This window comes from Saccopteryx bilineata, chromosome 1 (assembly GCF_036850765.1).
Source record: "Saccopteryx bilineata isolate mSacBil1 chromosome 1, mSacBil1_pri_phased_curated, whole genome shotgun sequence".
NCBI lineage: Eukaryota > Metazoa > Chordata > Mammalia > Chiroptera > Emballonuridae > Saccopteryx > Saccopteryx bilineata.
In genome coordinates this window covers 102,332,173-102,359,381 of record NC_089490.1, presented here as the reverse complement: position 1 = coordinate 102,359,381, position 27,209 = coordinate 102,332,173, and the positions used below count along the sequence as shown (strand labels likewise).

General features: G+C 38.7%; 1 protein-coding gene across 2 annotated transcripts in view; it reads right to left on the bottom strand.

The window, feature by feature from the left end:
- Window positions 1-27,209, bottom strand: part of GAS2L3 (growth arrest specific 2 like 3) — a 50,995-nt gene that overhangs the window by 15,181 nt on the left and 8,605 nt on the right. The window contains exons 4-8 of one of the 2 annotated variants that reach the window (XM_066262578.1): window positions 23,687-23,779; window positions 11,037-11,081; window positions 5,434-5,602; window positions 3,413-3,528; window positions 661-802 (exon numbers count right to left, since the gene is read on the bottom strand). In XM_066262578.1, the coding sequence (XP_066118675.1) occupies window positions 661-802; window positions 3,413-3,528; window positions 5,434-5,602; window positions 11,037-11,081; window positions 23,687-23,743 (529 nt within the window). In that variant the 5' untranslated portion in view covers window positions 23,744-23,779. The remainder of the gene's footprint in view (window positions 1-660; window positions 803-3,412; window positions 3,529-5,433; window positions 5,603-11,036; window positions 11,082-23,686; window positions 23,780-27,209) is intronic. The other variant, XM_066262588.1, reaches the window with a different exon arrangement.

Below are 27,209 nucleotides of genomic sequence, written 5' to 3'. Positions count from 1 at the left end.
ATTGCTCCTATCAAAACATTACAAATTCTGTATTTGTGTGTTATACACACACATGTATACAGAAACAGAGATATATATGTACATACATATATAAATGCTTTGAGGAAATATATATAGGCTAAGGCTTAGCTTCCACTTTAGTCTCAGCACAGAGAGTGTGTCAATAATTCTTCAGTATAGCATGATTTTTTCAAATATATTGTCAAAAACATTAATCCATTTAGATAATCAAGTAGGCAGCTGCTGTTTACAAGGTAAATCTAAAACCATGAACATACATCATTTAGACTTCCGTATTTCTATAATTATCTTGTTAAAGAGGAATTACTTGTCATGTAGACTTGGCAGAATAATTCTTGATGAAAACATGAATTAGTAAAGCTTTCATCCAGAAAGTCCCTGTCGCCAGTTCATTTAGGAAGTAAAATAGTCCTTGGGCATTCTAGATATATAAAATCTTTAACTATAAATGAAAAGTTTAATATATTTTATTTAGAATCATATTATCTCATCTTTTTTACATATTTTTAAAGTATTAATTTTTCTAGAAAAATAATATGTGACATTTGAGTCCTTATTTGGAAACAGAAATTAGGAACAAAGGGATACAAAAATATCCTAATAAACATTAAACACAACAATGACGGCAGCAACACTTACCTAAACCTTCAGATTCAAAGAGGTAAGTCTCATCAACCCCAAGAAGCCGACACCAGCGAAGGAAGTTCGCAGTATTGTCTCTAGCAAAGAAAGAACCTGAGGCAGCATCTTTCTTACAGGGAACTTTTCCCATTGGAAAATTCTGGAAAAGGCAAAAGGGTAACTTCAAAAATGCATTAAAGGTATTTTCATTAGACACCCTTTTTAATATCACTAAAATACTCATTGCGGTGAATGTAAATAAAAAGTATATAACCTTAAAGGAAACAGGTAGCTGCAAAATTATTTTATTTTACTCTCCTTTCAGTATATTCAGAAACAGTCTAGTTAAGATTAGCAGTAGGTTCAAGCATTTCTAAACTCTTTTTTAAATGACATAAGAATCTTTCAAAAATTAAATAATGACAGTATAACCTGACCAGGAGGTGGCACAGAGGATAGAAGTATTATTGGCCTGGGACACGGAAGATTCAGGTTTGAAATCCCAAGGTCTCCAGCTTGAGTGCTCATCTGGCTTGAGTGCAGGGTTGCCAGCTTGAGCGTGGGATCATAGACATGACCCCATGGTTGCTGGCTTAAGCCCAAGGTCGCTGGCTTGAAGTCCAAGGTCACTGGCTTGAGCAAGGGGTCACTGGCTCAGCTGGAGCCCCCTCACCCCCGTCAAGGCACATATGAGAAAGCAATCAATGAACAACTGAGGTGCTGCAACAAAGAATTGATGCTTCTCATCTCTCTCCCTTTCTGTCTGTCTGTCCCTCTCTCTCTCTCTGTTTCTCTTGCTAAAAGAAAAATGATGGTCTAATAATTCCAAAGAAGCACATCTCTATAGTATGTCCCTCCATACATAGTTCAATACAAACACAAAATTACTGCCCTGTTACAGATTAATAGACACCCCTGTGTTTGCCCACTTCCTTATTTCTAGATTCATAAATTGTTTGAGTTTCCTGAGAAGACTATCAAATAAGGAAGTCGTAGCTCACTCTTAATTCAAGTTCTTTGAAAACTGATGATCTAATAAGTTTTACAGAACCCCATCTTTTTGAATATCTGAACCAAGAGTATTTAGACAATCCTGAGGAGACTGGGAAGTTCTTAGTTTTATTTTAATTTAAATTTTTACTTGAATAAGCAATTCGTGTACATGATTTTAAAACTGCTCTGGACTAGTGGACACACCATATCTCTCTCCAACCTCCACACCTCTGTTCCTCCCTCTCCCTAGAAATAACCACTATTTTCCACACCTCAGTTCCTCCCTCTCCCTATAAATAACCACTATTTTCCATTCCTTATATATTCTTCCTGTTGCTATTATTTTCCAGAATTAAAATAGCCTTATGAGTTTTCCTAATGTATACAGAATATATGATCATTGCCAAAAAAAAAAAAAAAAAAAAAAAAAAAAATCAAACAATACGGCCAAATAAAAAAATGGTTAGTATCAACTGTAATCCTGTCACTCACAGTTTAGCAAGACATCTCCAGGCACAGTATACTTAGTGGGTTTCTGTACCTACAGAATGTAATATAAACAGAGTCTGCAATCGGATTGATGTGTGCATGTGCTTGTGCACACAATGCTAAATTGTAGGCATTTGAGTTTCTAGCAAAATGTAAAAAAAAAAAAAAAAAAAAAAAGATTAAAATAAATCATTTCTTATGAGTGAATGGACAATATTCCAGTGTGTTTAGGTTCCATAATTTTTAACAATTTCTCTACCAATGAGCATTTAGGTTGCTGCAAATTTTTTGCATAGTCGTTTTTGTAGATTTGTGATATTTTTCCTTAGAACAAATTCCTGAAAGTAGAAATATCATATAAATCACAGTATGTGCTTTCTTTTCTTTTTCTAAATTTTATTTTTCAACTACATATTACATTCAATATTATTTGGTATTAGTTTCAGATGTACAGTATAGTGGTTAGACAATCATATACCTTACAAAGTGTCCCCTCCTTCCTGATATTTTCAGTACCCACCTAGAACTATACACAGTTATTATAATATTGTTGACTGTATTCCTGTACTTGGCATCCCCATGACTCTCTTGTAACTACCAACCTGTACTTCTTAATCTCACTTTTTTTAGAATGGGCTTTATTTTCAATGTGATATTATCACCCACTGTCCCACAGGAAAAAATGATACATCATACTTCACCAACACTGTGAGTGTCCATGGGAGTTTCACTGTGTGACCCCATGTGAAAACACACATTTGATGAAAAGAGAGAAAACCTTATCTGTTTCAAATTATAACTTGAGGATCAACAGAGAAAAAACTGGCTAAAAACTTATTACCTCATTCGACCAGTATTTTTAGAATTTATGCACCAAGGCAATATGTGAAGAATGCAAAGCTGATGATGATGATGGCTCCTAACTGCGTACTAGGAAACACAGCTCCTTTCTCATTGAATTCTCACAACAATCCTACAGTATTGTTGCCAAGAAGAGCTAGCTACTGGATATTTACTATGCACTTAGGCACTAAACTAAACAGCATCTACAGATTATCTCGTTTAATTTCACTGAATCCTTACAAGTAAATTCTACAGGTCAATGTTAATACCTCTACTTTATAAGTAAAAATATTTTTCTAGATTCTCAAAAAAATTGATTAATTATCCAAAGTCTTATAGACAGCTGGGGTGGAAACTTACAACCTTGTAGAGATAATAAGAAACGTACGTAAATAATTAGTAGGTACCAAGGTATAAAAATCAGTACTGTCAAACACCTACTTACCCCTGGTTCTTCAGAGCTGCCCGTTTTCACCATGTTTTGAAGAACATTGATCAGTTGGCATAATAGTACTCCATTATCAAGTCCTTCCAATAATCTTTCTGCCTTAACGTCAATACCTAAAAACATATTTCAAAGTTAAGATTCTTCTAGAAACAGTAAATTCAAATAATATGGCTAAATTTTAACTGTAATTAGATTAGGGCTGAAATATTAGATAAATATCAGATCAGACTACAATTATTCACTCTTAGAAAATACAGTTAAAACAGCAGAGACTGTCAAATTTAAAAAATGACGACTAAAACAAAAAAGTCTGTGATGTGAAAGTACAGAAAAAAATTAAGAAAATTGATGTCTTTTATTACATTTTTAAAAGGCCAAAGTGTTTTCTGTTCCAATACTCACCATTAAAGTTAGGTTTTAATTCACTGAACATTACTATTGCTTATATCAGTGGTTCTCAAAGTGTGTGCCCTAGAAGATTTCCAGGTGCGACCTATGGTATTTCAGAGAAATATGTGCCTGTTGGGGACCAAAAAACCAACAGAGTTTTTGGAGTTTAGATGTTTGGGGGACAGAGGTGTGGAGAACTGGCTATAAGCTGACAGTCTGCCCAACCTCCCACCTCACTTGCCTGATTAGGTTGCAAAAGGCTGTCAAGCTGTGGTGCTGGATTGTTTACACTACCCCCATGTTGCCCGGAAAGACTGGAGGCAACTTTCTTCTATCCTTTGTTTGGTGTCAAGTTAAGATGATATGTATGGTGGGGGTTTTCTGCACTCAACACAATTAAGAGTAAAAAGGGAGGAATTCTTCAATGTATTGACGAGGAAATGAGAGTTTGCCTTTCAAATATATGCCCAAACATTGAAGAAATCACTAGGACACATCAGGGTCATGTTTCTCATAAACATAAGAATGAAAAAACTTAACACATTTGCACCAGGACCTGCCGAATTTACTAAATCTTACTAAGAACGCATCTATATATATATATAAAGATAACTTTTTTGTCATTTAAAAAAATTTTTAACCCTTCTTTTTTACGAATTCTAAAAAGCATAACTCAAAAAATGTAACTTAAAAACGTTTTTTAATGTCAGAATAAATTTAATTTTGTCGTATTTATTTCTTTTAATTACCATAAAAGCACGCTTGGACTTTATATTTTTTTCTTTAATATTTGACTTAATTATTATAACATATTTCTCAGAAATTTGTATATAGTGTGCCTACAACTATTTGTAGGATTTTAAATGCGTCCCAACTTCAAAAAATTTGAGAGCCACTGGCTTACACAGAAAAAGAAAAATTCTCTATGAATAAGATGGATTTTGTGGTGACATAAAAAATTAAAGATAACATAACAAACACCCAGGGAATACTAACATTTTACCTCTACAATACCTTTTTTAGAAACTTCAGTACATAAAAAACTTTTAAAATTTTCTAAATCAGACTGATACCAGAAGTGAGTGTTTGCTGTGTTTTTAAATACCTGGGGCAGGCCAGAGATGAACTTTATGCATTCCTTTTAACAAAACCCTGCAATGCTACATGACATTCTGCATTAAAAGAAGAATATTGTTCTGTAGAGAAAGTTCGGAGCATATGTCATATTGTTTAACTGAACAAAACAATATGATGCCAGACATTCTTCAACCTGACACTTCCTCCGGCTTCACTTGCCTCTACCTCTCAATGTCCGAGGAAGAATAATCACTTAAACGGCAGTATGAATTCCACTCAGAATCCCATACCTTATACAAGATCAAGGGCAAAAAAACCCCGGTAGATCCCAAAATTAAACCTATATACTTAAGAAAAAAGAAGATTTTAACATTAAAAGTGACAATGTTAATCATGCAAAGCTTACTGACCTCTTCCTTTAAATCTCAAACTTCGATACCATTCAAGCCCTAAGGGTCTCTAGAACAATTACTCCTTGACAAAGGATAAGGTGCTCAACAAATATTTACTGAATAAGAGAATACAATTTGAAGTGTCTTTTCACGTCTTACCTAATAAACCAGACAACCAGATTGACAGATCTTCTTGCATGGGCAGCAGGCTGGCTTTGTGCCTGACAGCTAGCCATTCGTCATACTGACAAACATCAGCCAAACCTGGCCCGTGTCTGGGGGTCAGAGGGCTCCGTGGACTTAGAGGCAGGTCTTCTCCAAACCACACCTAGAAAAAACACCAACCAAATGAATGGATGCAACCTTGGTAAGGCAGCATAACCCACATCTATACGTAAATGAAGAATTATAGACAATATATAATATAACAAATACAAAACTGCAGCCACTCAGAGAAAGTACGTATATAAACTAGAAGCAAACTATTAGTAGAGATACTTGAAGCATTTTCCATATTCAATGCTGTGGTAAATGTAAGTGAACTCCTAATTAACGAAAAGATTCTACTATCAAGCCAAGAGGATAAAAATCAACAAGGTATATTTTTATTTCACTTGTCAGATAAAGTTAAGTTTAACCAGTTACTTGACCAGAGTCTCAGCATCTTGGCTGTAAAACGGGTTTTAATAACACTGCCTTACAAGATACATCTTTGTACTATCTAGCACTGGACCTAGCAACATCTGCTGAATAATAGATAAATGATGGAATGAATGTGTAAATGGCATTTTGTAAACTAAATCATAATAAGAGTGTTATCTGAAAAAATATTCTAAATAATCTGGTCTGCCATCTGATTGTGTATGGCCTATAAGCTAAGTATGGTTTTTACATTTTAAAATGGCTTGTTATATAAGTACCTGTATAATCGCCTTGAATTTACCTATTGACTTGCAAAGCCAAAAGTATTTATTACCTGGCCAATTCCTGGTTTAGAATAAAAACTGACATTAGCATACTATCAAACTAACACTTATAAATTTTGAAATTTTACAAAAGCTTTAATACAACCATTCCATTCCAACAACTATTATTTGGAGAAATGACTATCAGTTCTCAATGCAGAAAGGGGTACATGGCCCAGGTGAAGTGACAGGGGTTCTTGCAGGAGAGGAGCTTGAAGTGAAGAGTCAGAGTTTGAATGCAGTGAGAGGGTGCCCACCCGTGGGGACAGCTCTGTACCCAGTGTCAGACCGCTGAGTGGGATATGAGGAGGCTGTCCACTGGGGACAGAGGGAATGGTCCCAGTGCAGGGTGTCAAACTCCAGTGGGCTGAGAAGAACATCAGCTCAGACAGGATGGCAGCAACACTGGAAGACTGGTGTGTATGTGGAGATGTTTCAAAGGGAGCCAGACTCCTCACTGCCTAAGGAGGAAGGTACAAACATGGGCTGGGAGGAAACGAGATCAATCCTACAGTGTTGGGATGGAACTTCTTCAACTAGAAAGCAAAGAAGTGATCGAAGAATGAAGAGGACAGCCACATGGACACAAGCCAGCCGGAAGGGACTTCCACTGGCTAAATCAAGAGCAATTTAAACATCAAAATAATGATATAAATGGATTATAACACATTGACTAAAACAGACAACTCTAAGTCCATATAGATATAAATAAATAAACTAGAATTTGGGTGAGGAATGAGACTTTTACAGTTTCAAAGTACTTCCCCCTAAAACACTTATTATATAGGGGGGAAAGGAATAACTTTACAGTAGAGAAACTTGACAGACAGCATCCTAACCAAGTGACAAGGTGAACACCAGTGATAATGGGACAAATTAAGGTCATATGCCCCGACAGGATGCAGTGAGAAACCATAGCAGCCCCCTGTGATATTCCGCCAAATGTGCATAATCTGAATTTAATCATGAGCAAACATCAGGCAAATCTAGAGGGACAGTCCACAAAAAACTTGATGGGTAATATTCAAAAAGAGTCAAGGTCATTAAAGGCAAGCAAAGACTGAAACACTGTTTTAGACTAGTGAAGACTAAAGAGACATGACAACTAAATGAAACCCATGATTCTGAACTGAACATTGCTGGGATAACTGGCAATACCTGAGCGTGGTCTGAGTATCAGATGGTACTACTGTACCAACGTTAACACCCCGAATCTCAGTACAGCACATGGTTGTGTAGGAGAGTGTCCTTGTTAGTGAGAAATATACACTAAAGTATTTTGGGGTGATGGGCATATGATTGGCAACTTATTCTGAAGTGGTTCAGACAAATATCTCTGCACTATATACTTAATTACTTTGTAGCCTGTGATTGCGTGAAAATAAATGTTTTTAAGTATAAGTACAAGTAATACCAATATCCTCTCTCAATTTTAAAATAAGTTATTTTTTCCCCTAAAATATATTAAACTTACTGAGTTGATTTGAGGCAAGTCTTACAACCCCAAATTGAAAGCAATAACAACGCCATAGTTAATCCAGACAAATTTTGGAGATATCAACAACAGCAACTATTTCTAATCTCTCATAATAAGAAGCAAACATCCTTTAGGGAAAAAAAAAAAAATCCCAAGGGTAAAAAAAGAACGTAGATATATACCACAAGAGGCAAGCAGGAGTAGCAAAACTCAATAATAAAAATAAAAAAAATACCCAAAGAATAAGAAACGTAAGTCATTTGAGGGAAATTATTTAGGAATTGAGGGTAGGGGTTGGAGAATGAACTCGTAAATATCTGAGGAGCCTATCAAGTTTTAGGAAAAAGACAAGATGTTATTTATTTACCTGAATTCTCTTAAAAAAAAATTTTTTTTTTTGTATTTTTCTGAAGCTGGAAACGGGGAGAGACAGTCAGACAAGACTCCCGCATGCGCCCGACTGGGATCCACCCGGCACGCCCACCAGGGGCGAAGCTCTGCCCACCAGGGGGCGATGCTCTGCCCCTCCGGGGCGTTGCTCTGCCGCGACCAGAGCCACTCTAGCGCCTGGGGCAGAGGCCAAGGAGCCATCCCCAGCGCCCGGGCCATCTTTGCTCCTATGGAGCCTTGGCTGCGGGAGGGGAAGAGAGAGACAGAGAGGAAGGGGGGGGGGGTGGAGAAGCAAATGGGCGCTTCTCCTATGTGCCCTGGCCGGGAATCGAACCCAGGTCCCCCACACGCCAGGCCGACGCTCTACCGCTGAGCCAACCGGCCAGGGCCTCTTAAAATTATTTTAAAGGCAGTACAGCAAAGATTTACTATTTAAATTTACCCTTCAGAAGCATGTCTTATTTCTGTTTGTAATCCCGGAACTCAGTATAAGACCTAGCACATGGTATTCCGTAAAAAATATTTGTGGGTATAATTAAGGAACAGATATCAGCAAATGACTAATATCAAAATCAAGGGGCATCTTACAATTAATAGTATTTTACAGTCAGTGGAATATGTTATTTGTCCTTTAACAATTTGGCTGAGCTGAAAATAGAACAGATGCAAATGTTTGTCAAGGCAAGATGTGCATTAGTTATGAGGGTGGTTTTGAAAAGTTATTTGTGAAAATGAAGTCGCTAACATTAACAAAGGTCATTCTAATTTCTTCCCATATTAGGAATACGAGTATTTCAATTTTCCTATTATTGCAAGCAGAAGACTATAATAACCTGAGCTAGTTAGTAATATATTGTTAAAAGCTAGGTATTAATAAAAAAAAACACCTTCATATACAAAGGTTGTTCTCAAACATGCAAAAAGCTGTCATATTGCAGGGATTCCTAATCCATGGGCAGTCTATAGATGAACCTGAGTAGGTATATAAACTGGTTATATTTAGGCAAAACTTTCTGCCTATGTATAGATAGCCCTTTATCTCAGAGAGAGTTCATAGCTTTCCTCAGATTCTCAAAAGAAGACTACGACCCAAAGGAGATCAGGAACTACTTTTAGACTATATGTTTATATACTGGTCAGAATGAAAGACAAAAAAGGCAAGTAAAATCTTAATATAGTAAATTATAAGAAACCAGTTGATAATAGCTATTTTCTGGATGTCTTCTTTCTGTAAGGCACTTATGAAGAACTATGTAACTGTCCAATCTAGTTAGGAGAGAAAGAGGTAAAAATCCTGGAAGTTCTCACATCTATCAGATAGAGAAGTAAAAACTTCCATGAGAAATGTCAAGGATGTTCTCACAGAAGAATCAATAGAGATGGATCTGTGGAATCCAGATTAGAGAAGGTTTCATAGAACTACAGACAAAACTGTGAAAATATTCACCAAGTTAAGAAGATATTCATGGCTGTTAATGTAGAAATGAGAAAAAACATGGTGCACATGGCAATGATAAAAAGCACACTATAAGGAATCAAAAAATATATCATCAGCATGAACCTGATAACAATTCTGAGACTTGGATAAAAAGAGAACACAAAGAATAATCACATAATAAACAGTTTTCAGTAATAATGAAGTTCTGATCATACTCAATATGATTTGAGAAGACCCAAGAGGGAAGAATAAGACACCTGGGAGGCTGCCATGGACTTCCAAGTCCCATAAGGAAAACAGAGTAACAGAAGTCTTTATTGGTAGAGCAGAGAATACAGCTGCACAGCCTAGCAGGTAGCACAAGCAGGATCACATCAGAATTGTTCTGAACCATTTGATCAATTCTGTCTCTAGGCTATCACCCACTATTAGCTTGATAAGCCTCCTTTCTTGATTAAACAAAAAAAAAGTAAAAAGAAAGATTTGCATGACACAGGTATAATCTTCAGTTTTACATCTTAACCATTTTGTTGTACAAATGATACAACCAAACTTCTGAAGTGCTTACTATGCCATACACAGTCTAGTAGGCTCTTGGTGCATGTATGTCACTGATTCCTCACAACTGCCCTACAGAATAAGTGCATTACCCTCACTCTAGGTATGGAAGCAGACAGGAAAGTAAAGTAACTTTCCAGAACCTCACAATCAGAGCTGCAGATCTAGGATCAGAAATGAAATCTGATTGACTTTAAAGTTCTTGCTTGCCAAGCAAATTTTATTATCAGCTGCTTGCACCTTTTTAGGTAGACCTTCAATGCTACTTTTGTCTTTAAGTGAATAGTCAAGTATGTTCTATTTATATATATATATATATATATATATATATATATATATATATATATATATATATATATATAGCAAAAGAAAGAAAACTTAAAAGGATATCAGAATAATATAGCAAATACTGTACCAACTCTGGAAATCACTCAAATGGAAGATCATTCTGGTTTGTCTCATTATCATCTTGCTCCCTCACCACAGAACAAAAAACAAACAAACAAACAAAAGAAAACTCACTCCTTAAATTTTAATAATTATTATTTACAAGCATTATAAGGCACACGTATAATTATTTAAATTAAAACCTGTATATCTGTTTTCACTGAAAGCTTTTTAACTACAAATATGTATTTAAATTTAATGCAAACAAAACTACAAAATATTCCAATTCTTTTTTCAGAGCAGAATAAATAAGATGGACCCACCAATCCTAAGGTATTTTTGATTCTTTTGAAAATTCACTATAAGCCTAGAATTAAAATTCTTCCAGAAATAAAGTCAAAGCACAGTATTCCTGTTATTAAAAGTTGATGCTTAAAAAAAAAACAAACTAGTGCAATAAAAACACTTTGATAATTTTTGTATTTTACTAATTATTATAATTTTATTATAATCTCATAAAAACATTTTTTCCAAGAAAAACACTTACTTGAATTGCAGGCTGCATGGTCACCAATATTGTGAAACTGCTTTTCTGAAAACAGAACAAAACATTAACAGGCTGGGGATGACAGCTTTTCTACTCCCCAAATCCTCAAATTATAAGGAAACGGCTTGACTCTAGTTGAATGAAAACCTAAAACTTTTTTTCTTTTTTTGTATTTTTCTTAAGTTGGAAACAGGTAGGCAGTCAGACAGACTTCCGCATGCGCCCGACCGGGATCCACCCCGCACGCCCACCAGGGGGCGATGCTCTGCCCATCTGGGGGGTCGCTTTGTTGCAACCAGAGCCATTCTAGCGCCTGAGGCAGAAGCCACAGAGCCATCCTCAGTGCCCGGGCAAACCTTGCTCCAATGGAGCCTCGGCTGCGGGAGGGGAAGAGAGAGACAGAGAGGAAGGAGAGGGGGAGGGGTGGAGAAGCAGATGGGTGCCTCTCCTGTGTGCCCTGGCCGGGAATCGAACCCAGGACTCCCGCACGCCAGGCCGACGCTCTACCACTGAGCCAACAGGCCAGGGCCAACTTTTCTTTTCTAATCGGAATCATTTGACTATAAGAGAATTTGATAATGACTCCTAGTGTCTTCATAAAAGACTCTTCATCTGAAACAGGAAAACCTGAAACACGTTTTAATGTCTGGTTTCTGGTACTACTATCAAAGCGATCCTCTTCTCTGCCCCCTAGGATGATGATGTAACAGACGGAACAAGGGCGACGCAGCTCAAGAGTCCTAGTATGCGCTCTCTTCCTTCTTGTTTTTTAAGGCATTAATCTACCAAAAAAGAAAATGCTATGTGGTGGAAGCTCTCACTATATGACTACAAGCAAACCAATTCTTGAAATATCTGGACTCAAAAGTTATTCTTGAAGCATCTGGCTAGTAAAATAAAATTAACAATAAAACTTAGCCATATAAGTCTCCCGGAATTTCACCCTGTAAAGATAATGTGGATATATATCAACAACTGATACTAAAAATCAAGTATCTCTCATCTGATCTTTACATGGACATCATAAAAGGTCATCTGGACTTTCTATAATAAATTTCCAAGCTTAACCATGAGCTCCTTCTGTCAGATGGTGCAGTAATAGACATAAACATCAATTTTAACTGTGTGACAATACTCAATGCCTTTTTATAATATCTTTTCATAAGTCATTTTCTCCACGAGCTGCTAAAGACAAAAACAAAGGAACAGTGTAAGTTAGCTCCAAAGTACTCTTCTTGAAATCTATAAGAAAAAACCCCACAACTTTAAGTTAAATTTAAATTAGTACAATTCTTTATAATGTATTTCAGAGGGAAGAATTTAAAAAGACTTAGAATAAGTAGACTGCTAAAACCTAGGATTTTTAATTGCTTACAGCAACATAATATACTAGTTATTTTTTACTGTCATTCACCATTAAAAGAATCTAAGAAAAAATGTAAAATAGTTTATAAGGCTAAAATGCTATCAATTTCCAAGGAAAAATTACTTGCTCCTCTAAGTTACACCAGACATACCTCACGCCCAATGCCAACAACACACAGCACCTTCCTTCCAGGAACATTCCTTCGGTACTGAAGTTGAACTTGCGCTAAACCTAACTGAAAAGTCTGATATTACATCATATTTTCTTGGCGAGAAGGCAAAAGACAGCAGAATGTCCTTTTGGATGTCATTTTTCTTCTCTCAACCATAGCAAAAGGGCAAAGTACAACTGAGCATTACTAATAGGCATGTTATGCTTCCCACGAACTAAAGCAGTGGGGAATATATTTTCCTTTAGCATAAATAATCCTTTGTCCCCAACAAAGATCCACAGTAAGAAGCTTCCGAGACCAGTTTCATAAAATGCAGCAAAAAAGCTGCTCCCATTAGAATCAGGAGTTCCACACAATCAGGCAAGAGCTTTAACAGTAGGAACTGCCAACCCCAAACAAAAGAAGGCCTAAATTATAAGCGTGTGTGCAAATCAAGAACAGTGACACTTTCACAAAGAAGCTATCACAAGAATGTTTAGTAGCTGCATTTTTTATGGAAAATTCAACAAAATTAGTTTTATGAAAGAAATGAAAATTTGGTGCACGACGTTCAGTCACTTGAATTTCAGCAGTTTCTTGAATCACACTTCTTGTGTGATGGAAAAACTACTTTTATGATGACAAAAAGAAAAACATCTGAATTAACTTTGAAAAAAAATTCCTTAATAAAACAACTCAGATAAGTACTCAGGTAAATACCTTATAACATACCTTCATGTATAAAAACTATTATGTACACAAATATAAGCTTCTATAAGAAAACTTTTATAAACTGATGAAATTTATAAAAGTGCCAGTGAATCATCAAATAATTCATGGGCACTCACTGCGTCCCAGATACTGAGAGCCAGTAATTTATATCTTCTAGTCATTCACTATTCTCTTTATAAACTATTTTTGTGTCTCTGGCATTTAATCACACGTGTAACATATTTACTATAGTTAGCCTCAGTCCTCAACCTGCATCACAATCCTAATTCTTGATAGCACCTCTCATTTTATTACCTATTTTCTTCTTCCCTAGCTTCCCTGAAAGTCTTGGTCTCTAGTTTTTCCCATAAACCAATCAGCAACACTTCATTTTTGAAGCTACATATTAATTAGCAATTTATTGGCTTTATTTTGTTTCTGTTTTTTGTCTGTCTTTTTGGAGAAATTCCTTCTAGTCTTTGCCAACTTGAGGAAGTCCTTTCCCTTAGCTTTGGGGGGGGGGGACCTCTCATGAGACCAAGTCAAACTACACTCTGACCCCTCGGAATCTTTCACAAGACAAGCAGCTTCCGCAGACAGCGTTAAGTGAGGACAACTGCACTTGAATTTTAAACCTGTGGCTAATGTTGGAAACACAGAAAGTGCTCATCTACCTGAAACTCATACTGGATTTGGGTCTAACCCACCCGTCTTAATTTAAAAGTTTCACGAGGTCCTAAGGGTTCTTTGTGGTAGGCTGATTTCAGATCATGATGGAAGAAATGCCAGCCTGTGCACTCAGCCTTTGTCCCACAGCTGTAGGCTCTGAAACTGAGTCCATTTTCGCTCCTCACCCACATGATCAGATACGGTGCAGCAAGCACAAGGTGCCATGACTCAGTTCTGGTACAAATCTGGAGACAATTTAGAAAAGAATGGCAAAAAAAAAAAAAAAGATAAAAAGCAGACAATGGTAAGTTTCTTAAGAAAAATAGTAACAACACCACTGCAACACATAAACATTCAGCACTTGGCCACCAGACTGCCAAGACCGTGAGCTGCCTGGGGATGATGAAGGCCAGTGCTGAGCAGTGTTCCCCTGAGGGGCGGGAGGAACGCGCAGAGGCCCTTCAACAGTGGTGATGAGACTTTATTTCAAGATAAGTGGTAACACAGATGTTATTTTATGCCTTTCTGAATGTCAAAAACCTTTATAATTTTTTAATGCTTTCCCTGATTTGTTCAGAAAAAAACTTTCTCAGCTTTAACATTTTCAGTTAAATATTTCCTAACTGTCTAATAAAGAAAATAGAAATGCTATATACATACCAAACATATTTCATATATTTTTATGTGTACCAAAATAACTCACCATAGAGACACCAGTGTGGTAGTAGAAAGCAGCAAAACCATCTGGTGTGAATTCCAGCTTAAGCAAATATTAACTATATGACCTTGGAATAGTTAACGTCTCCAAGCCTCATTGTTCTCATCTGTAAAATGGGATACCACCTCCTCCCTTGTATGGCTGTTGAAATGATTAAATGAGATGATACAAATAAAGTACCTGACATATCGCTAGCACTTAACAAATGAGTTGTTATTTTATGGTGAGACGTAAGTATAGTTCTATACTACTGTGTGTCCGCAAAGTCATGGTGCACTTTTGACCGGTCACAGGAAAGCAACAAAAGATGATAGAAATGTGAAATCTGCACCAAATAAAAGGAAAACTCTCCCAGTTTCATACCTATTCAGTGCAGTTCGATGTAGGCTCACGCACAGATTTTTTAGGGCTCCTTAGGTAGCTATCCCATATAGCCTCTACAGACTCGTCACTGACTGATGGCCTACCAGAACGGGGTTTCTCCACCAAACTGCCGGTTTCCTTCAACTGCTTATCCCACCGAGTAATGTTATTCCTATGTGGTGGTGCTTCGTTATAAACACGCCGATAGATATTCACGTTGCACTTTGGTCACGGATTTGAATTTAGCAAGCCACAGAACACACTGAACTTTCCTCTGTACCGTCCACATCTCGACTGGCATGACCGTGGGCTGCTCCGCTGTATACACGGCGTTACATCATCATCTGTGCATGCGCACATGCTGCCACATCATCCTACAGAAACTGGGAGGGTTTTCCTTTTATTTGGTGCAGATTTCACATTTCTATCGCCTTTTGTTGCTTTCCTGTGACCAGTCAAAAGTGCACCATGACTTTACAGACACACTGTATACTATGGTAAGACATAAGTATAGTTCACTTATTATAATTTATCAAACTAAAAAGATAATAAAATAATGCTCAGAAATCATAACATGTAATTTGTAAAGCTTCTTTTACTAACATAAAACAAGTATGGGTACAAATAAAATTAAGAGTTTTAAAACATTCACATCATATTTGGGAGGATACTGAGATAAGAATTTGTGACATATAATTCTCTCGCTAGAATAAAAGTCTTTAGTGCTTGACAAGACAGCGGTGCAATGGATAGAGCATCAGCCCGAGATGCTGAGGACCCAGGTTTGAAACCCCAAAGTCGCCAGCTTGAGCGTGGGATCATAGACATGACCCCATGGTCATGGCTTGAGCCCAAAGGTCACTGGTTTGAGTCCAAGGTCATTGGCTTCAGCAAGGGGTCACTCACTCTGCTATAGCCCCCCAGTCAAGGCACATATTAGAAAGCAATCAATGAAAAACTAAGGTGCAGCAAGGAATAATTAATGCTTCTCATCTCTCCCTTTCTGCCTGTCTGTGTCTGCCTGTCTGTCTCTCTCTCTCTTACTAGAAAAAAAAAAAAATGTCTTCAGTAATTTATCTGATGGGTGCTCTATTCCATTCAGCCTGTCTCACTTCTCCCCTCCCTGTCAGGTTTGCTCATTTCTGTGGCTCTATCACTGTTCAAAATGCATGCTTTTTCATGTGGGGTACACTCATTCATTCATTCAACAAGCATTTACTCACACTCTTTACTGAACTTAGTACACAAGAAAGAGGCCCTGGCCGGTTGGCTCAGTGGTAGAGCATCGGCCTGGCGTGTGGGAGTCCCAGGTTCAATTCCCGGCCAGGGCACACAGGAGAAGTGCCCATCTGCTTCTTTACCCCTCCCCCTCTCCTTCCTCTGTCTCTCTCTTCCCCTCCCACAGCCAAAGCTCCACTGGAGCAAAGTTGGCCCGGGCGCTGAGGATGGCTTGGTGGCCTCTGCCTCAGGCACTAGAATGGCTCTGATTGCAGCCGAGCGACGCCCCAAGATAGGCAGAGCATCGCCCCCTGGTGGGCATGCGGGTAGATCCCGGTCGGGCGCGTGCGGGAATCTGCCTGACTGCCTCCGTTTCCAACTTCAGAAAAATACAAAAAAAATAAATAAAAAGAAAAAAAAAGACACACAGTGATGTACACACCAGACATGTAACTGCTCTTACAGAGCTAATAATTCACTTGTGTATATAGTGAATACACAAATGAATATGCAATCTTAAATCATGATCACTGCTTGGAAGTAAAGAACAGAAACAGAAGCATCAGGGGCCTACTTTAGACTTAGATTGAGTGGTTAGAAATGGTTTTGCTGGAGGAGAATCACGAATTGAAGAACGGTAGGAATTAGTCCGAGAGATGAAAAGGGAGTTTTATGTATAGAGCTTTTTTTGTTTGTTTTGCAAGGACTGGACAGAGGAGGAGTTTGCTGCATTCCTAGAACTAAAAGGAGCCAGTATGGCTGAAGCATGGAGAATGTGTGGTTTAGGACAGGGGTGAAAACTTAAGCAGTAACCCCATCACACAACACCATGCTGAGGAAAGTAGATCACTATATATTTTAAGTATGACAGAAAGCCATGAAGAGTTTTAAACAAAGGAGAAACAATCTGACTCGGTATAAAAGAGCTCTCTGAGGGGGAGAGAGAAACCTGAGAGTGAAATAGTGATGGGTGTAAGAGAGAAAAGAGGGACAGGAAGGCAAAGGAGGGGCGCGTGGGGATGTGGGGAAAGAAGAAGGGGAGGCAATGAGAGAAGGAGAAAGAGCAGGTACAAACAGAACAAAAGAAACAGAGCATCTAGGAATGAGATGGGCAGAAGCCTGGAAGGGCAAGAGTTAGGAATTCACTGCAGTAGCTCAGTGACAAGAGATGCTGACTGAGCCAGAATGCCAACAGTGTCTCCACCGGAGAGGAGGAGTGGGCCTGAAATCTATTCGGGAGTGAGAAGAGAGACCTGGTACAGGTTAGAGATGGAGGGGTGAAGCAGACAGGCGTAAGGGCAGAGTGACGTGTAAGAATGACTCCAAGGTTTCCAGCTTAAGCAACTGAGCAAATAGACCGTGGCAGCATTTACTGAGATGAGGACAATGGGAATATGAACAGACTGAAGCAGGGAACACAGCATTGGGAGGTCAAAAGTGCTGTTCTGGTCATGTTCAATTGGAGAAGTCGCTAAAGACATCCAAGTGGCACTGTCAGCTTGGCAGTTGGAAATACTAATCTAGAACTAAAGAGAACATTCAGGCGGAGATAGAAACTGTCAGCAAATACTGGGGGGTTTTAAAGCCACTGGAAAGAATGAGATCACCTGAGAAAGAAATGAAGAAAGCAGTCAGGGGCTAAGAACAAGTTCTGTGAAAATCCAAAATTTAGACATGAGAGAAAGAATCAGCAAAGGAAACAGAAGGATAGCTGAAGAGATTCCTCATTTTCTCAGCTGATCCAGGATTATAACATTTTTAATGTACTTCTTCCCAGAAGCCCTTCCGGATCGGCCTGAATTAATTAGCTCTTTAGCTTTTGAAGACACACAGCATTCCTCCCAATAACTTATCTTTACAATGTTTTATATTTTATACTACTTTGAGCTAGTTCTGCATATTGCTTGGCCAAATTTACTATAATTTTTGGATTACTGCTGGAAATAGTGTTGATAGAAGTATTCAAGCCTAAAGTTTAGGAAACACTTTTGGTAGGAGAAATGTGAAAATCTCTAGGAAAACTGGGTTATCTTCCTTTTCCACAGTGGTTCTGCTATAAAGAAAGGTGACAGCAAAGCCTGGAACAGCCATATGGTAGACAAGGGTCTGAAGGGAGACCTTTTTTAGTATTATTATTATTATTATTATTGTAATTCAATTGATGAATTCTTTTGCCTCTCACCCAGTATGTCCAAGGGGAAGTAGGTAGTGTGCTTGCAGGTCAAAATACCAGCAGTTTAAGTGAGCTGCCTGACATACCAGGGGAATCCCTGAGAAAAAGATTACTAAGGCTGGGGTGTAGTGAGAGGGTCTACGTGAACAGGACAGAGTAGCTGTGCCCAGAGGCAAGGATTCTGGGGACCATGCGCTACTCGGGAATTCACATGACTGCCCCAGTGAACGGGCCATTTTCATTACAGTTTAACACCATTTGTGGCAGATAGAATAAGGGACCCCAAAGACGTCTGTGTCCTAATCCCCAGAACCTGTGAATATACTACCTCCATGCACAAACGGGCCTTGCAGATTGAGTCAAGGACCGTAGAATGGGAGCTGATCCTGGTGGGCCCAATGGAAGCACAAGAGTGGGTGTAGTAGGGACACAGGAAGGTCCGGGTCAGGGACGGCGATGTGAGAACAGAAGCAGGAAGCGGGAGGCAGAGGCAGGGCAGGTCTGAGTGGTTACACGGCAGCGTCTGAAGAGGGAGGAGGCCCGGGAACGCAGCTGCCCTCTAGAAACTGGAGAACGGAAAGAAGCAGACTCACTGCCGGAGCCTCCACAAGCGACACAGCCTGACCAGCATCTCTTTGTTAGCTCATTTCCCATTTTTGTTTTCCCAAATGTAAGATAAGAAATATGTGTTGTTTTAAACTGCCATGTTTGTGGTTAGATGTGCTAGTCGTAAAAGGAAATTTATATACTCGTGAAGTAAAAAAGTAAGATTTGCCCAGAGGTCAAGACACGACTTAACCTAGAGAAAGCAATATGTATCAGTGAGTCCAACATATTGAAATAATCAGGAAAAGGGCACCAATTTTATACTTAAACAATAAAAAGATGCAGTAGACGGTATTATATTGAGTGGGACACTTAAAACCATGTCAACACAATAAATTTAAAATAAAAATTTAAAAAAAAAATTTTTTAAAGATGCAAAATTTATAGGCAAAACCCATTGTAAGTAAGTTTATGTGTTTGCTATTATCACGACCATCATCACCATCAAAAGCCCTGTCTTGGGTTGTCCACTCTCTCCACTCTTATTTAATGTGGGACTAGAGGTTCTAGCCAGAGCAATCAGACAAGACAAAGAAATAAAAGGCATCCATATCGGAAAAGAAGAAGTAAAGGTATCACTTTTTGCAGATGATATGATCCTATACATCGAAAACCCCAAAGAATCCACAAAAAGACTACTAGAAACAATAAGCCAATACAGTAAGGTCGCAGGATACAAAATTAACATACAGAAGTCAATAGCCTTTCTATATGCCAACAATGAAACAACTGAGAAGGAACTCAAAAGAATAATCCCCTTCACGATTGCAACAAAAAAAATAAAATACTTAGGAATAAACATAACAAAGAATGTAAAGGACTTATATAATGAAAACTATAAACCATTGTTAAGGGAAATCGAAAAAGATATAATGAGATGGAAGAATATACCTTGTTCTTGGCTAGGAAGAATAAATATAATCAAGATGGCTATATTACCCAAAGCAATATACAAATTTAATGCAATTCCCATCAAACTTCCAATGACGTTTTTTAAAGAAATAGAGCAAAAAATCATCAGATTTATATGGAACTATAAAAAACCCCAAATAGCCAAAGCAATCCTAAAGAAAAAGAATGAAGCTGGGGGCATAACAATACCTGACTTCAAACTCTATTATAGGGCCACGACAATCAAAACAGCATGGTATTGGCAGAAAAATAGACACTCAGACCAATGGAACAGAATAGAAAGTCCAGAAATAAAACCACATATATATAGTCAAATAATTTTTGATAAAGGGGCCAACAACACACAATGGAGAAAAGAAAGCCTCTTCAATAAATGGTGCTGGGAAAACTGGAAAGCCACATGCAAAAGAATGAAACTGGACTACAGTCTCTCTCCCTGTACAAAAATTAACTCAAAATGGATCAAAGATCTAAACATAAGACCTGAAACAATTAAGTACATAGAAGAAGACATAGGTACTCAACTCATGGACCTGGGTTTTAAAGAGCATTTTATGAATTTGACTCCAATGGCAAGAGAAGTGAAGGCAAAAATTAATGAATGGGACTACATCAGACTAAGAAGTTTTTGCTCAGCAAGAGAAACTGATAACAAAATAAACAGAAAGCCAACTAAATGGGAAATGATATTTTCAAACAACAGCTCAGATAAGGGCCTAATATCCAAAATATACAAAGAACTCATAAAACTCAACAACAAACAAACAAACAATCCAATAAAAAAATGGGAAGAGGATATGAATAGACACTTCTCCCAGGAAGAAATACAAATGGCCAACAGATATATGAAAAGATGCTCATCTTCTTTAGCTATTAGAGAAATGCAAATCAAAACGGCAATGAGATACCACCTCACACCTGTTTGATTAGCTGTTATTAGCAAGTCAGGTAATAGCAAATGTTGGAGAGGCTGTGGAGAAAAAGGAACCCTCATACACTGTTGGTGGGAATGTAAAGTAATACAACCATTATGGAAGAAAGTATGGTGGTTCCTCAAAAAACTGAAAATAGAACTACCTTATGACCCAGCAATCCCTCTACTGGGTATATATCCCCAAAACTCAGAAACATTGATACATAAAGACACATGCAGCCCCATGTTTATTGCAGCATTGTTCACAGTGGCCAGGACATGGAAACAACCAAAAAGCCCATCAATAGATGACTGGATAAAGAAGATGTGGCACATATACACTATGGAATACTACTCAGCCATAAGAAATGATGACATCGGAACATTTACAGCAAAATGGTGGGATCTTGATAACATGATACGAAGCGAAATAAGTAAATCAGAAAAAAACAGGAACTGTATTATTCCATACGTAGGTGGGACATAATACTGAAACTAAGAGACATTGACAAGAGTGTGGTGGTTACGGGGGGGGAGGGGGGAATGGGAGAGGGATAGGGGGTGGGGAGGGGCACAAAGAAAACAAGATAGAAGGTGACAGAGGACAATCTGACTTTGGGTGGTGGGTATGCAACATAATTGAACGACAAGATAACCTGGACTTGTTATCTTTGAATATATGTATCCTGATTTATTGATGTCACCCCATTAAAAAAATAAAATTATAAAAAAAAAAAAAAGCCCTGTCTTTGTACACTTAAGACCATTTATACATTCATTCACTCATTTAAATATTTACAAAGGTTTCCATATTTAGTATCTCAGGAAATGACACCAAGATTCAGCAAGTTTCGAGGTCACCCTTGATTCCTTCCTCGTACACACCTCTACCTCCTCCTCCCCAGGTCCCTACTGTATCTCAGCCAAAACAATCAATGGCCATGTCTTGTTTCTACCTCTAAATTTTCTCTCCAATACCTGCAGCCACTCCTCTAGTTCAAGCTACCATCATTCTTCTCCAAGTTTACTGAAACAGTCTCCAACCAGACAACCTTTCTTCATGTACTGCAGCCAGAGGGATCTTCACAAACTTCCACCTGAGGACCAGTTAATACCCTCCTGCTTCAAACTGCTTTAGGAGAAAGGCCCAACTCCTCAACACAGCTAAAGAAAGCCTTCCAGAAATCCCTCCTAGTCTCATCTCTTGATTCTTACCTTCCAGCTATACTGAATTTCTTTTAGACCCTTTGAGCACCATGCTCTCCCATTTCTGGATCTTTGTACAAGCTGACCCACCTACATGGAACACGCTCTCCTTCCTCTTCTTCTAGACTCACTCCTACCTATCCTTCAGAGTCAATTAAAGTTCAAAAAGCATCCTTGAACCCCCTCCTCCATTTAGGTCATACAGCACCATATGCTTCCATTTTACTATACTCTATACTTCTAAAAATAAGGTCCTGGGGAGGAGGGCAATAACAGACTTCATTTCTTCTACGTCTATTTAGAAATCAGTGCTAAAATTAGTGCTGGAATTACTCCTAAATATAATTAAATGTTGCATTTCTATTAAAAGGAGTATGAAACAATAATGAAATAAATTTGTGGTGTATCCATTTTTGAGAAAGGCAGTTTCCACCTGACAAGGCAGTGGCAGAGTGGATAGAGAGTTGGACTGGGATGTGGAGGACCCTGGTTAGAGACCCTGAGGTCGCCAGCTTGAGCGCGGGCTCATCTGGTTTGAGCGAAGCTCACCAGCTTGGACCCAAGGTCGCTGGCTCAAGCAAGGAGCTACTCGGTCTGCTGAAGGCCCAAGGTCAAGGCACATATGAGAAAGCAGTCAATGAACAACTAAGGTGTCGCAACGAAAAACTGATGATTGATGCTTCTCATCTCTCTCTGTTCCTGTCTATCCCTATCTATCCCTCTCTCTGTATAAAAAAGAAGAAAAAAAAAAGAACTTAAAATCAGTATGACTTTATATATGACAGACCAAAAGGCTCTATCTATGTTAAACCCTGACTGGATAACTTTGTTAGGTATAGCATCAACCCAAAGCTCAGAGGTTGTTGGTTCAATTCCTGATCAGGCCACATACAGAACAGATCAATTTCCTATCTCTGTCTCCCCCCACACACACTTCTCTCTTAAAAAAAAAAGAGTCTATGGAAAACATACATTAGAGACATTAATATAATGTAAAAACATTAAGTGTGCATTAGCAGGAAATTGCTCAAATAACTTATGGAACATTGTTGGGCAAATAAAATATATTATGCTCACTTTGTTAAAGATGGCACTGTCCACATGGAAGCCCATCACCCAGGTGATATTAATGTGTGTTGGGGGTGGGCTGTGGGCAGGCAGGATCCTTGTAGCCTGGGGCTTGGTTTTAGGACTAAGCTTTTCCCACCCTTTATGATGTGGGGTGGTGCAATCCCATCATGCCTCAGAAAAGTGACTTTGTATTAGAGACATCCTTATTTTGTATATTGGATTAAAGGTTATGAATCTACACTATAAAGTGGGGCAGACAGGGAGCTTGCTCTCTCGGTTCCTAAGATTAACATTAGAGGAGAGAGCAGAGAGGAGAGCAGAGAAAGGCCACATGGAGGAGGCCAGGAAAGAGGCAGTCAAGACGGCGGAGTGCTAAAGGAGAAGCTAGAGTTTGTGCAGAGAGAAGGAGATGGGGAACAAAAGAGAATGAGACTGGTGAGCTAGAAACCTTTGATTCTAGGAAACTCGGATAAGTCAGTAGCTTTGTGAGCGCTGAATGAGTGGGTTTTGGAGCCCAGTGTGTGTTTTTACTTGCCCGCTGGGTGCAAACTAGGATTAAAGATGATGGCCCACCAGTTTTTGGCTCTGTTGTTTCTTTACTGACTGTCCGAATCCAATGCGAACCTGCATCGGCCGGGCAGCTATGATGATGGCCACCGCTCCTGGCTTTACAGACATACATACAGGGGAGTTAGTCACTTGAAAGAATATATGCCAGAGTAGAATCTACTAATCTGAAAAGATGTCTATTATATCTTATGCAACCAAAAGTATATATAATTACTGAGATCACAATGTTTGCTAAATCATGTGTGTGTTTAAAAAAAACCTTTTCAACATAGTTGAACAGTTTTTTCAACAGCCAATTTTATTTTGGTAATCAAAAATATAACAAATCATTCAAGGGAAAACAAAGGTCATTATGTTTAAAACTATATAAAGTGAGCCCTTCACCACAGCTAATGTTATTTACAGAAAAGTTCATGTTGTGTGATAGTAAGCAGAAGTTGCTATTAGTAGGCTAGCCCTTCAGCAAATATCCAGCATATATAATTAATGGTCATTATACTGTAAATTCCCATGATAGATTCAGCATCAAAGATTAAATTACATTGAGCATATCTACTACATTTTATTACATTCTAGTTCTTTGGAAATTAGTAATTCATTTAGGAAATACATGGTAACTTTCTGTTAAAACAACCTATCTTGTAACAATGTAACAATATAAGAAAACTTTTTGAGTGTTTAGGAGAAACAGTAAAGAAATACAATGATAACTATTGCCTTTATCTTGTATACAACACTTCTGAAGCATTTATTCATGGCAGTTAAATTTCAGTTAAAAACAGGGAAACTCAAGTGAGACAACTGACAGACTCAAGTTTCCTATTTTCTCAACTCCTATGTACATCATATGGTTCATTAGATATACAGAGGTATATTGGATATCAAAGTACAGAAAGCAACAACAGGAAGTAAACATACATACATACAAAGACATGTTACTGGAAGAAAGTAAAATATCTTAATATATAGTAACCTTAATCCCTTACTTTCCTCAGTTGGCTTGAAAAAATATTACTGAATTAACTGAACTTCTTTCTCCTACCTCCAAACTTAAATTAAATTTTACAGAAAAAAAATACTAGAAGTGACATTTAGTAAAAAAAGATATAGTGAATAAGTGAAAACTAAATGTTTTTGCAAAATTATAAATTAAAAAACATTTCTGAACTGACCAATTCTCCAAACATCATTGGACTCATTTATTTTTTTAGTAATAGCATGTATATATTGTTAACATTATTCTCTTATCACACACTTTGATTTACTGTCATGTTATTAGTTTGGGGGGGGGGGGTTCTGTGTGACAGAGACCAAGAGAGACAGAGATAGGGAAAGGCAGACAGGAAGGGAGAGAGATGAGAAGCATCAATTCTTCGTTGCAGCACCTTAGTTGTTCATTGATTGCTTTCTCATATGTGCCTTGATTGGGGGGGGGGGACTTCAGAAGACTGAGTGACCCCTTGCTCAAGCCAGTGACCTTGGGCTCAAGCTGATGAGCCTTGCTCAAACCAGATGAGCCAGCTCTCCAGTTGGCAACCTTAGGGTTTTGAACCTGGGTCCTCCGCATCCCAGTCCGATGTTCTATCCACTGCACCACCATCTGGTCAAGCACGCTATTACTTTTGAATTAACAAGGCATTAAAATAAACTCATATAGCAGAAATAAACCCGACACCTACAAACAAATCTGTATAGAGCAGTTGCTTAATGCTTGAACTATAAATGCAAGGGCAGTGTGATACAAAAAAGGAGCTGGACATTGAAGTGAGACAGTTTGGACTGAATTCTGATGGACCCTACTAAGTTATTTCCTTTCTCCGAGCTTCAGTCTCCTCCCTCATCTATAACATAGAGATAACACCAACCACAGTGCACGATTAAGAGGTTTAACAATAATATAAGTAAAGCACATAGAACACAGTACCTGGCACAGTCTAGGTGACAACATATTTGATAAATAAGAGTGTTTACTACATGCCAAATACTATTTTAAGCACCTTGCATGTGTTAATCAGTGAATGATACTATCACTATCTTTGGCACTGCCTTCACCTCTGCTCCTCTCAGCCCTTTGGGGATAGCTTGAAACATTTAATCCAAGTTAAAGAGCATAGAAACAGTAATAGCTATGTGTCAGACACAATACTAAACTAGTTATATGGGTTATTTCATTTAATTCTCACAACAACCTTTGCATCAGTAAGGTAGGAACTATTAGTAACCTTTTACAGAGTAGGAAATTTTGGTTTAAAAAGACTTAAAAAAAAAAACTTGCCTACATTCACTCACAGAATAAAGCCTGATTTCAGAACCCTCATGCTTTAGCAACCCTGCTACACTAAAAATAGTGCTTTTCATTCAGTCATCTCAAAAATAGCAGACACCCAATAGTCATTGCACTTTGCTTTTTTTTTCTTTTTTTTTTTTAATAAATTTCTGAAGCTGGAAACAGGGAGAGACAGAGAGACAGACTCCCGCATGCGCCCGACCGGGATCCACCCGGCACGCCCACCATGGGGCGACGCTCTGCCCACCAGGGGGCGATGCTCTGCCCATCCTGGGCGTCGCCATGTTGCGACCAGAGCCACTCTAGCGCCTGAGGCAGAGGCCACAGAGCCATCCCCAGCGCCCGGGCCATTTTTGCTCCAATGGAGCCTTGGCTGCGGGAGGGGAAGAGAGAGACAGAGAGGAAAGCGCCGCGGAGGGGTGGAGAAGCAAATGGGCGCTTCTCCTGTGTGCCCTGGCCAGGAATCGAACCCGGGTCCTCCGCACGCTAGGCCGACGCTCTACCGCTGAGCCAACCGGCCAGGGCTTGCACTTTGCTTTTTAATGAGTTTTTGGAACTGATCAGACAACCAACATATTTCTACAACAGATTATCACCAGAGTGTCCACTATGTCGTTCAAATCCATTCCAATCTCCTCCCAGAGGGAATCTGAGCTGGCAAGAATTCCAATTCCGAATCAGGTAAGTGTCGACCAGTCAGCAGTTCACAAACTGCTTATCTCGAGACAGTATTACTAGTCCACTTCACACAAACAGAGCAAAACCCCAACTCCGACATAGACTAGGCCTGCAAAAAACCATCTCTTTACTTAGTAACAATTTAATGAGCTTTTACACCATACATAACAGGAGCTCTCTAAATCCATATGATCTAATCTCTTGGTTTGAAAAGATTAGTTAGGAACCAGGCAAGCATGCCCTCAAAGCTTTCCTTCCATTCCAGGGCAATCTATTGTAGAAGCACCCCCCACCCACGCAGCCCTGCAAACGGAGGGGTGTGGGTAGGAAAGCATCGCGCGGAGCTATGTCCCCTTGTTTTGTCCATCCGAGCGATCTGGCACTTGCATGAACTGGAGAGAACAAATAGGGAAGAGGGTAGAGGAAGTGACTGGGTCTCCTTCCAAGGTCTGTGACTTCATCAGTTCTTCCCGAGGGTGATGTGGGGGAACCAAGTGACCCTACATGTCCTAGGCGTTTGGGAACGAGAGTGCCCTCAGAGGCCCTAAGCTAGCTTCAGAC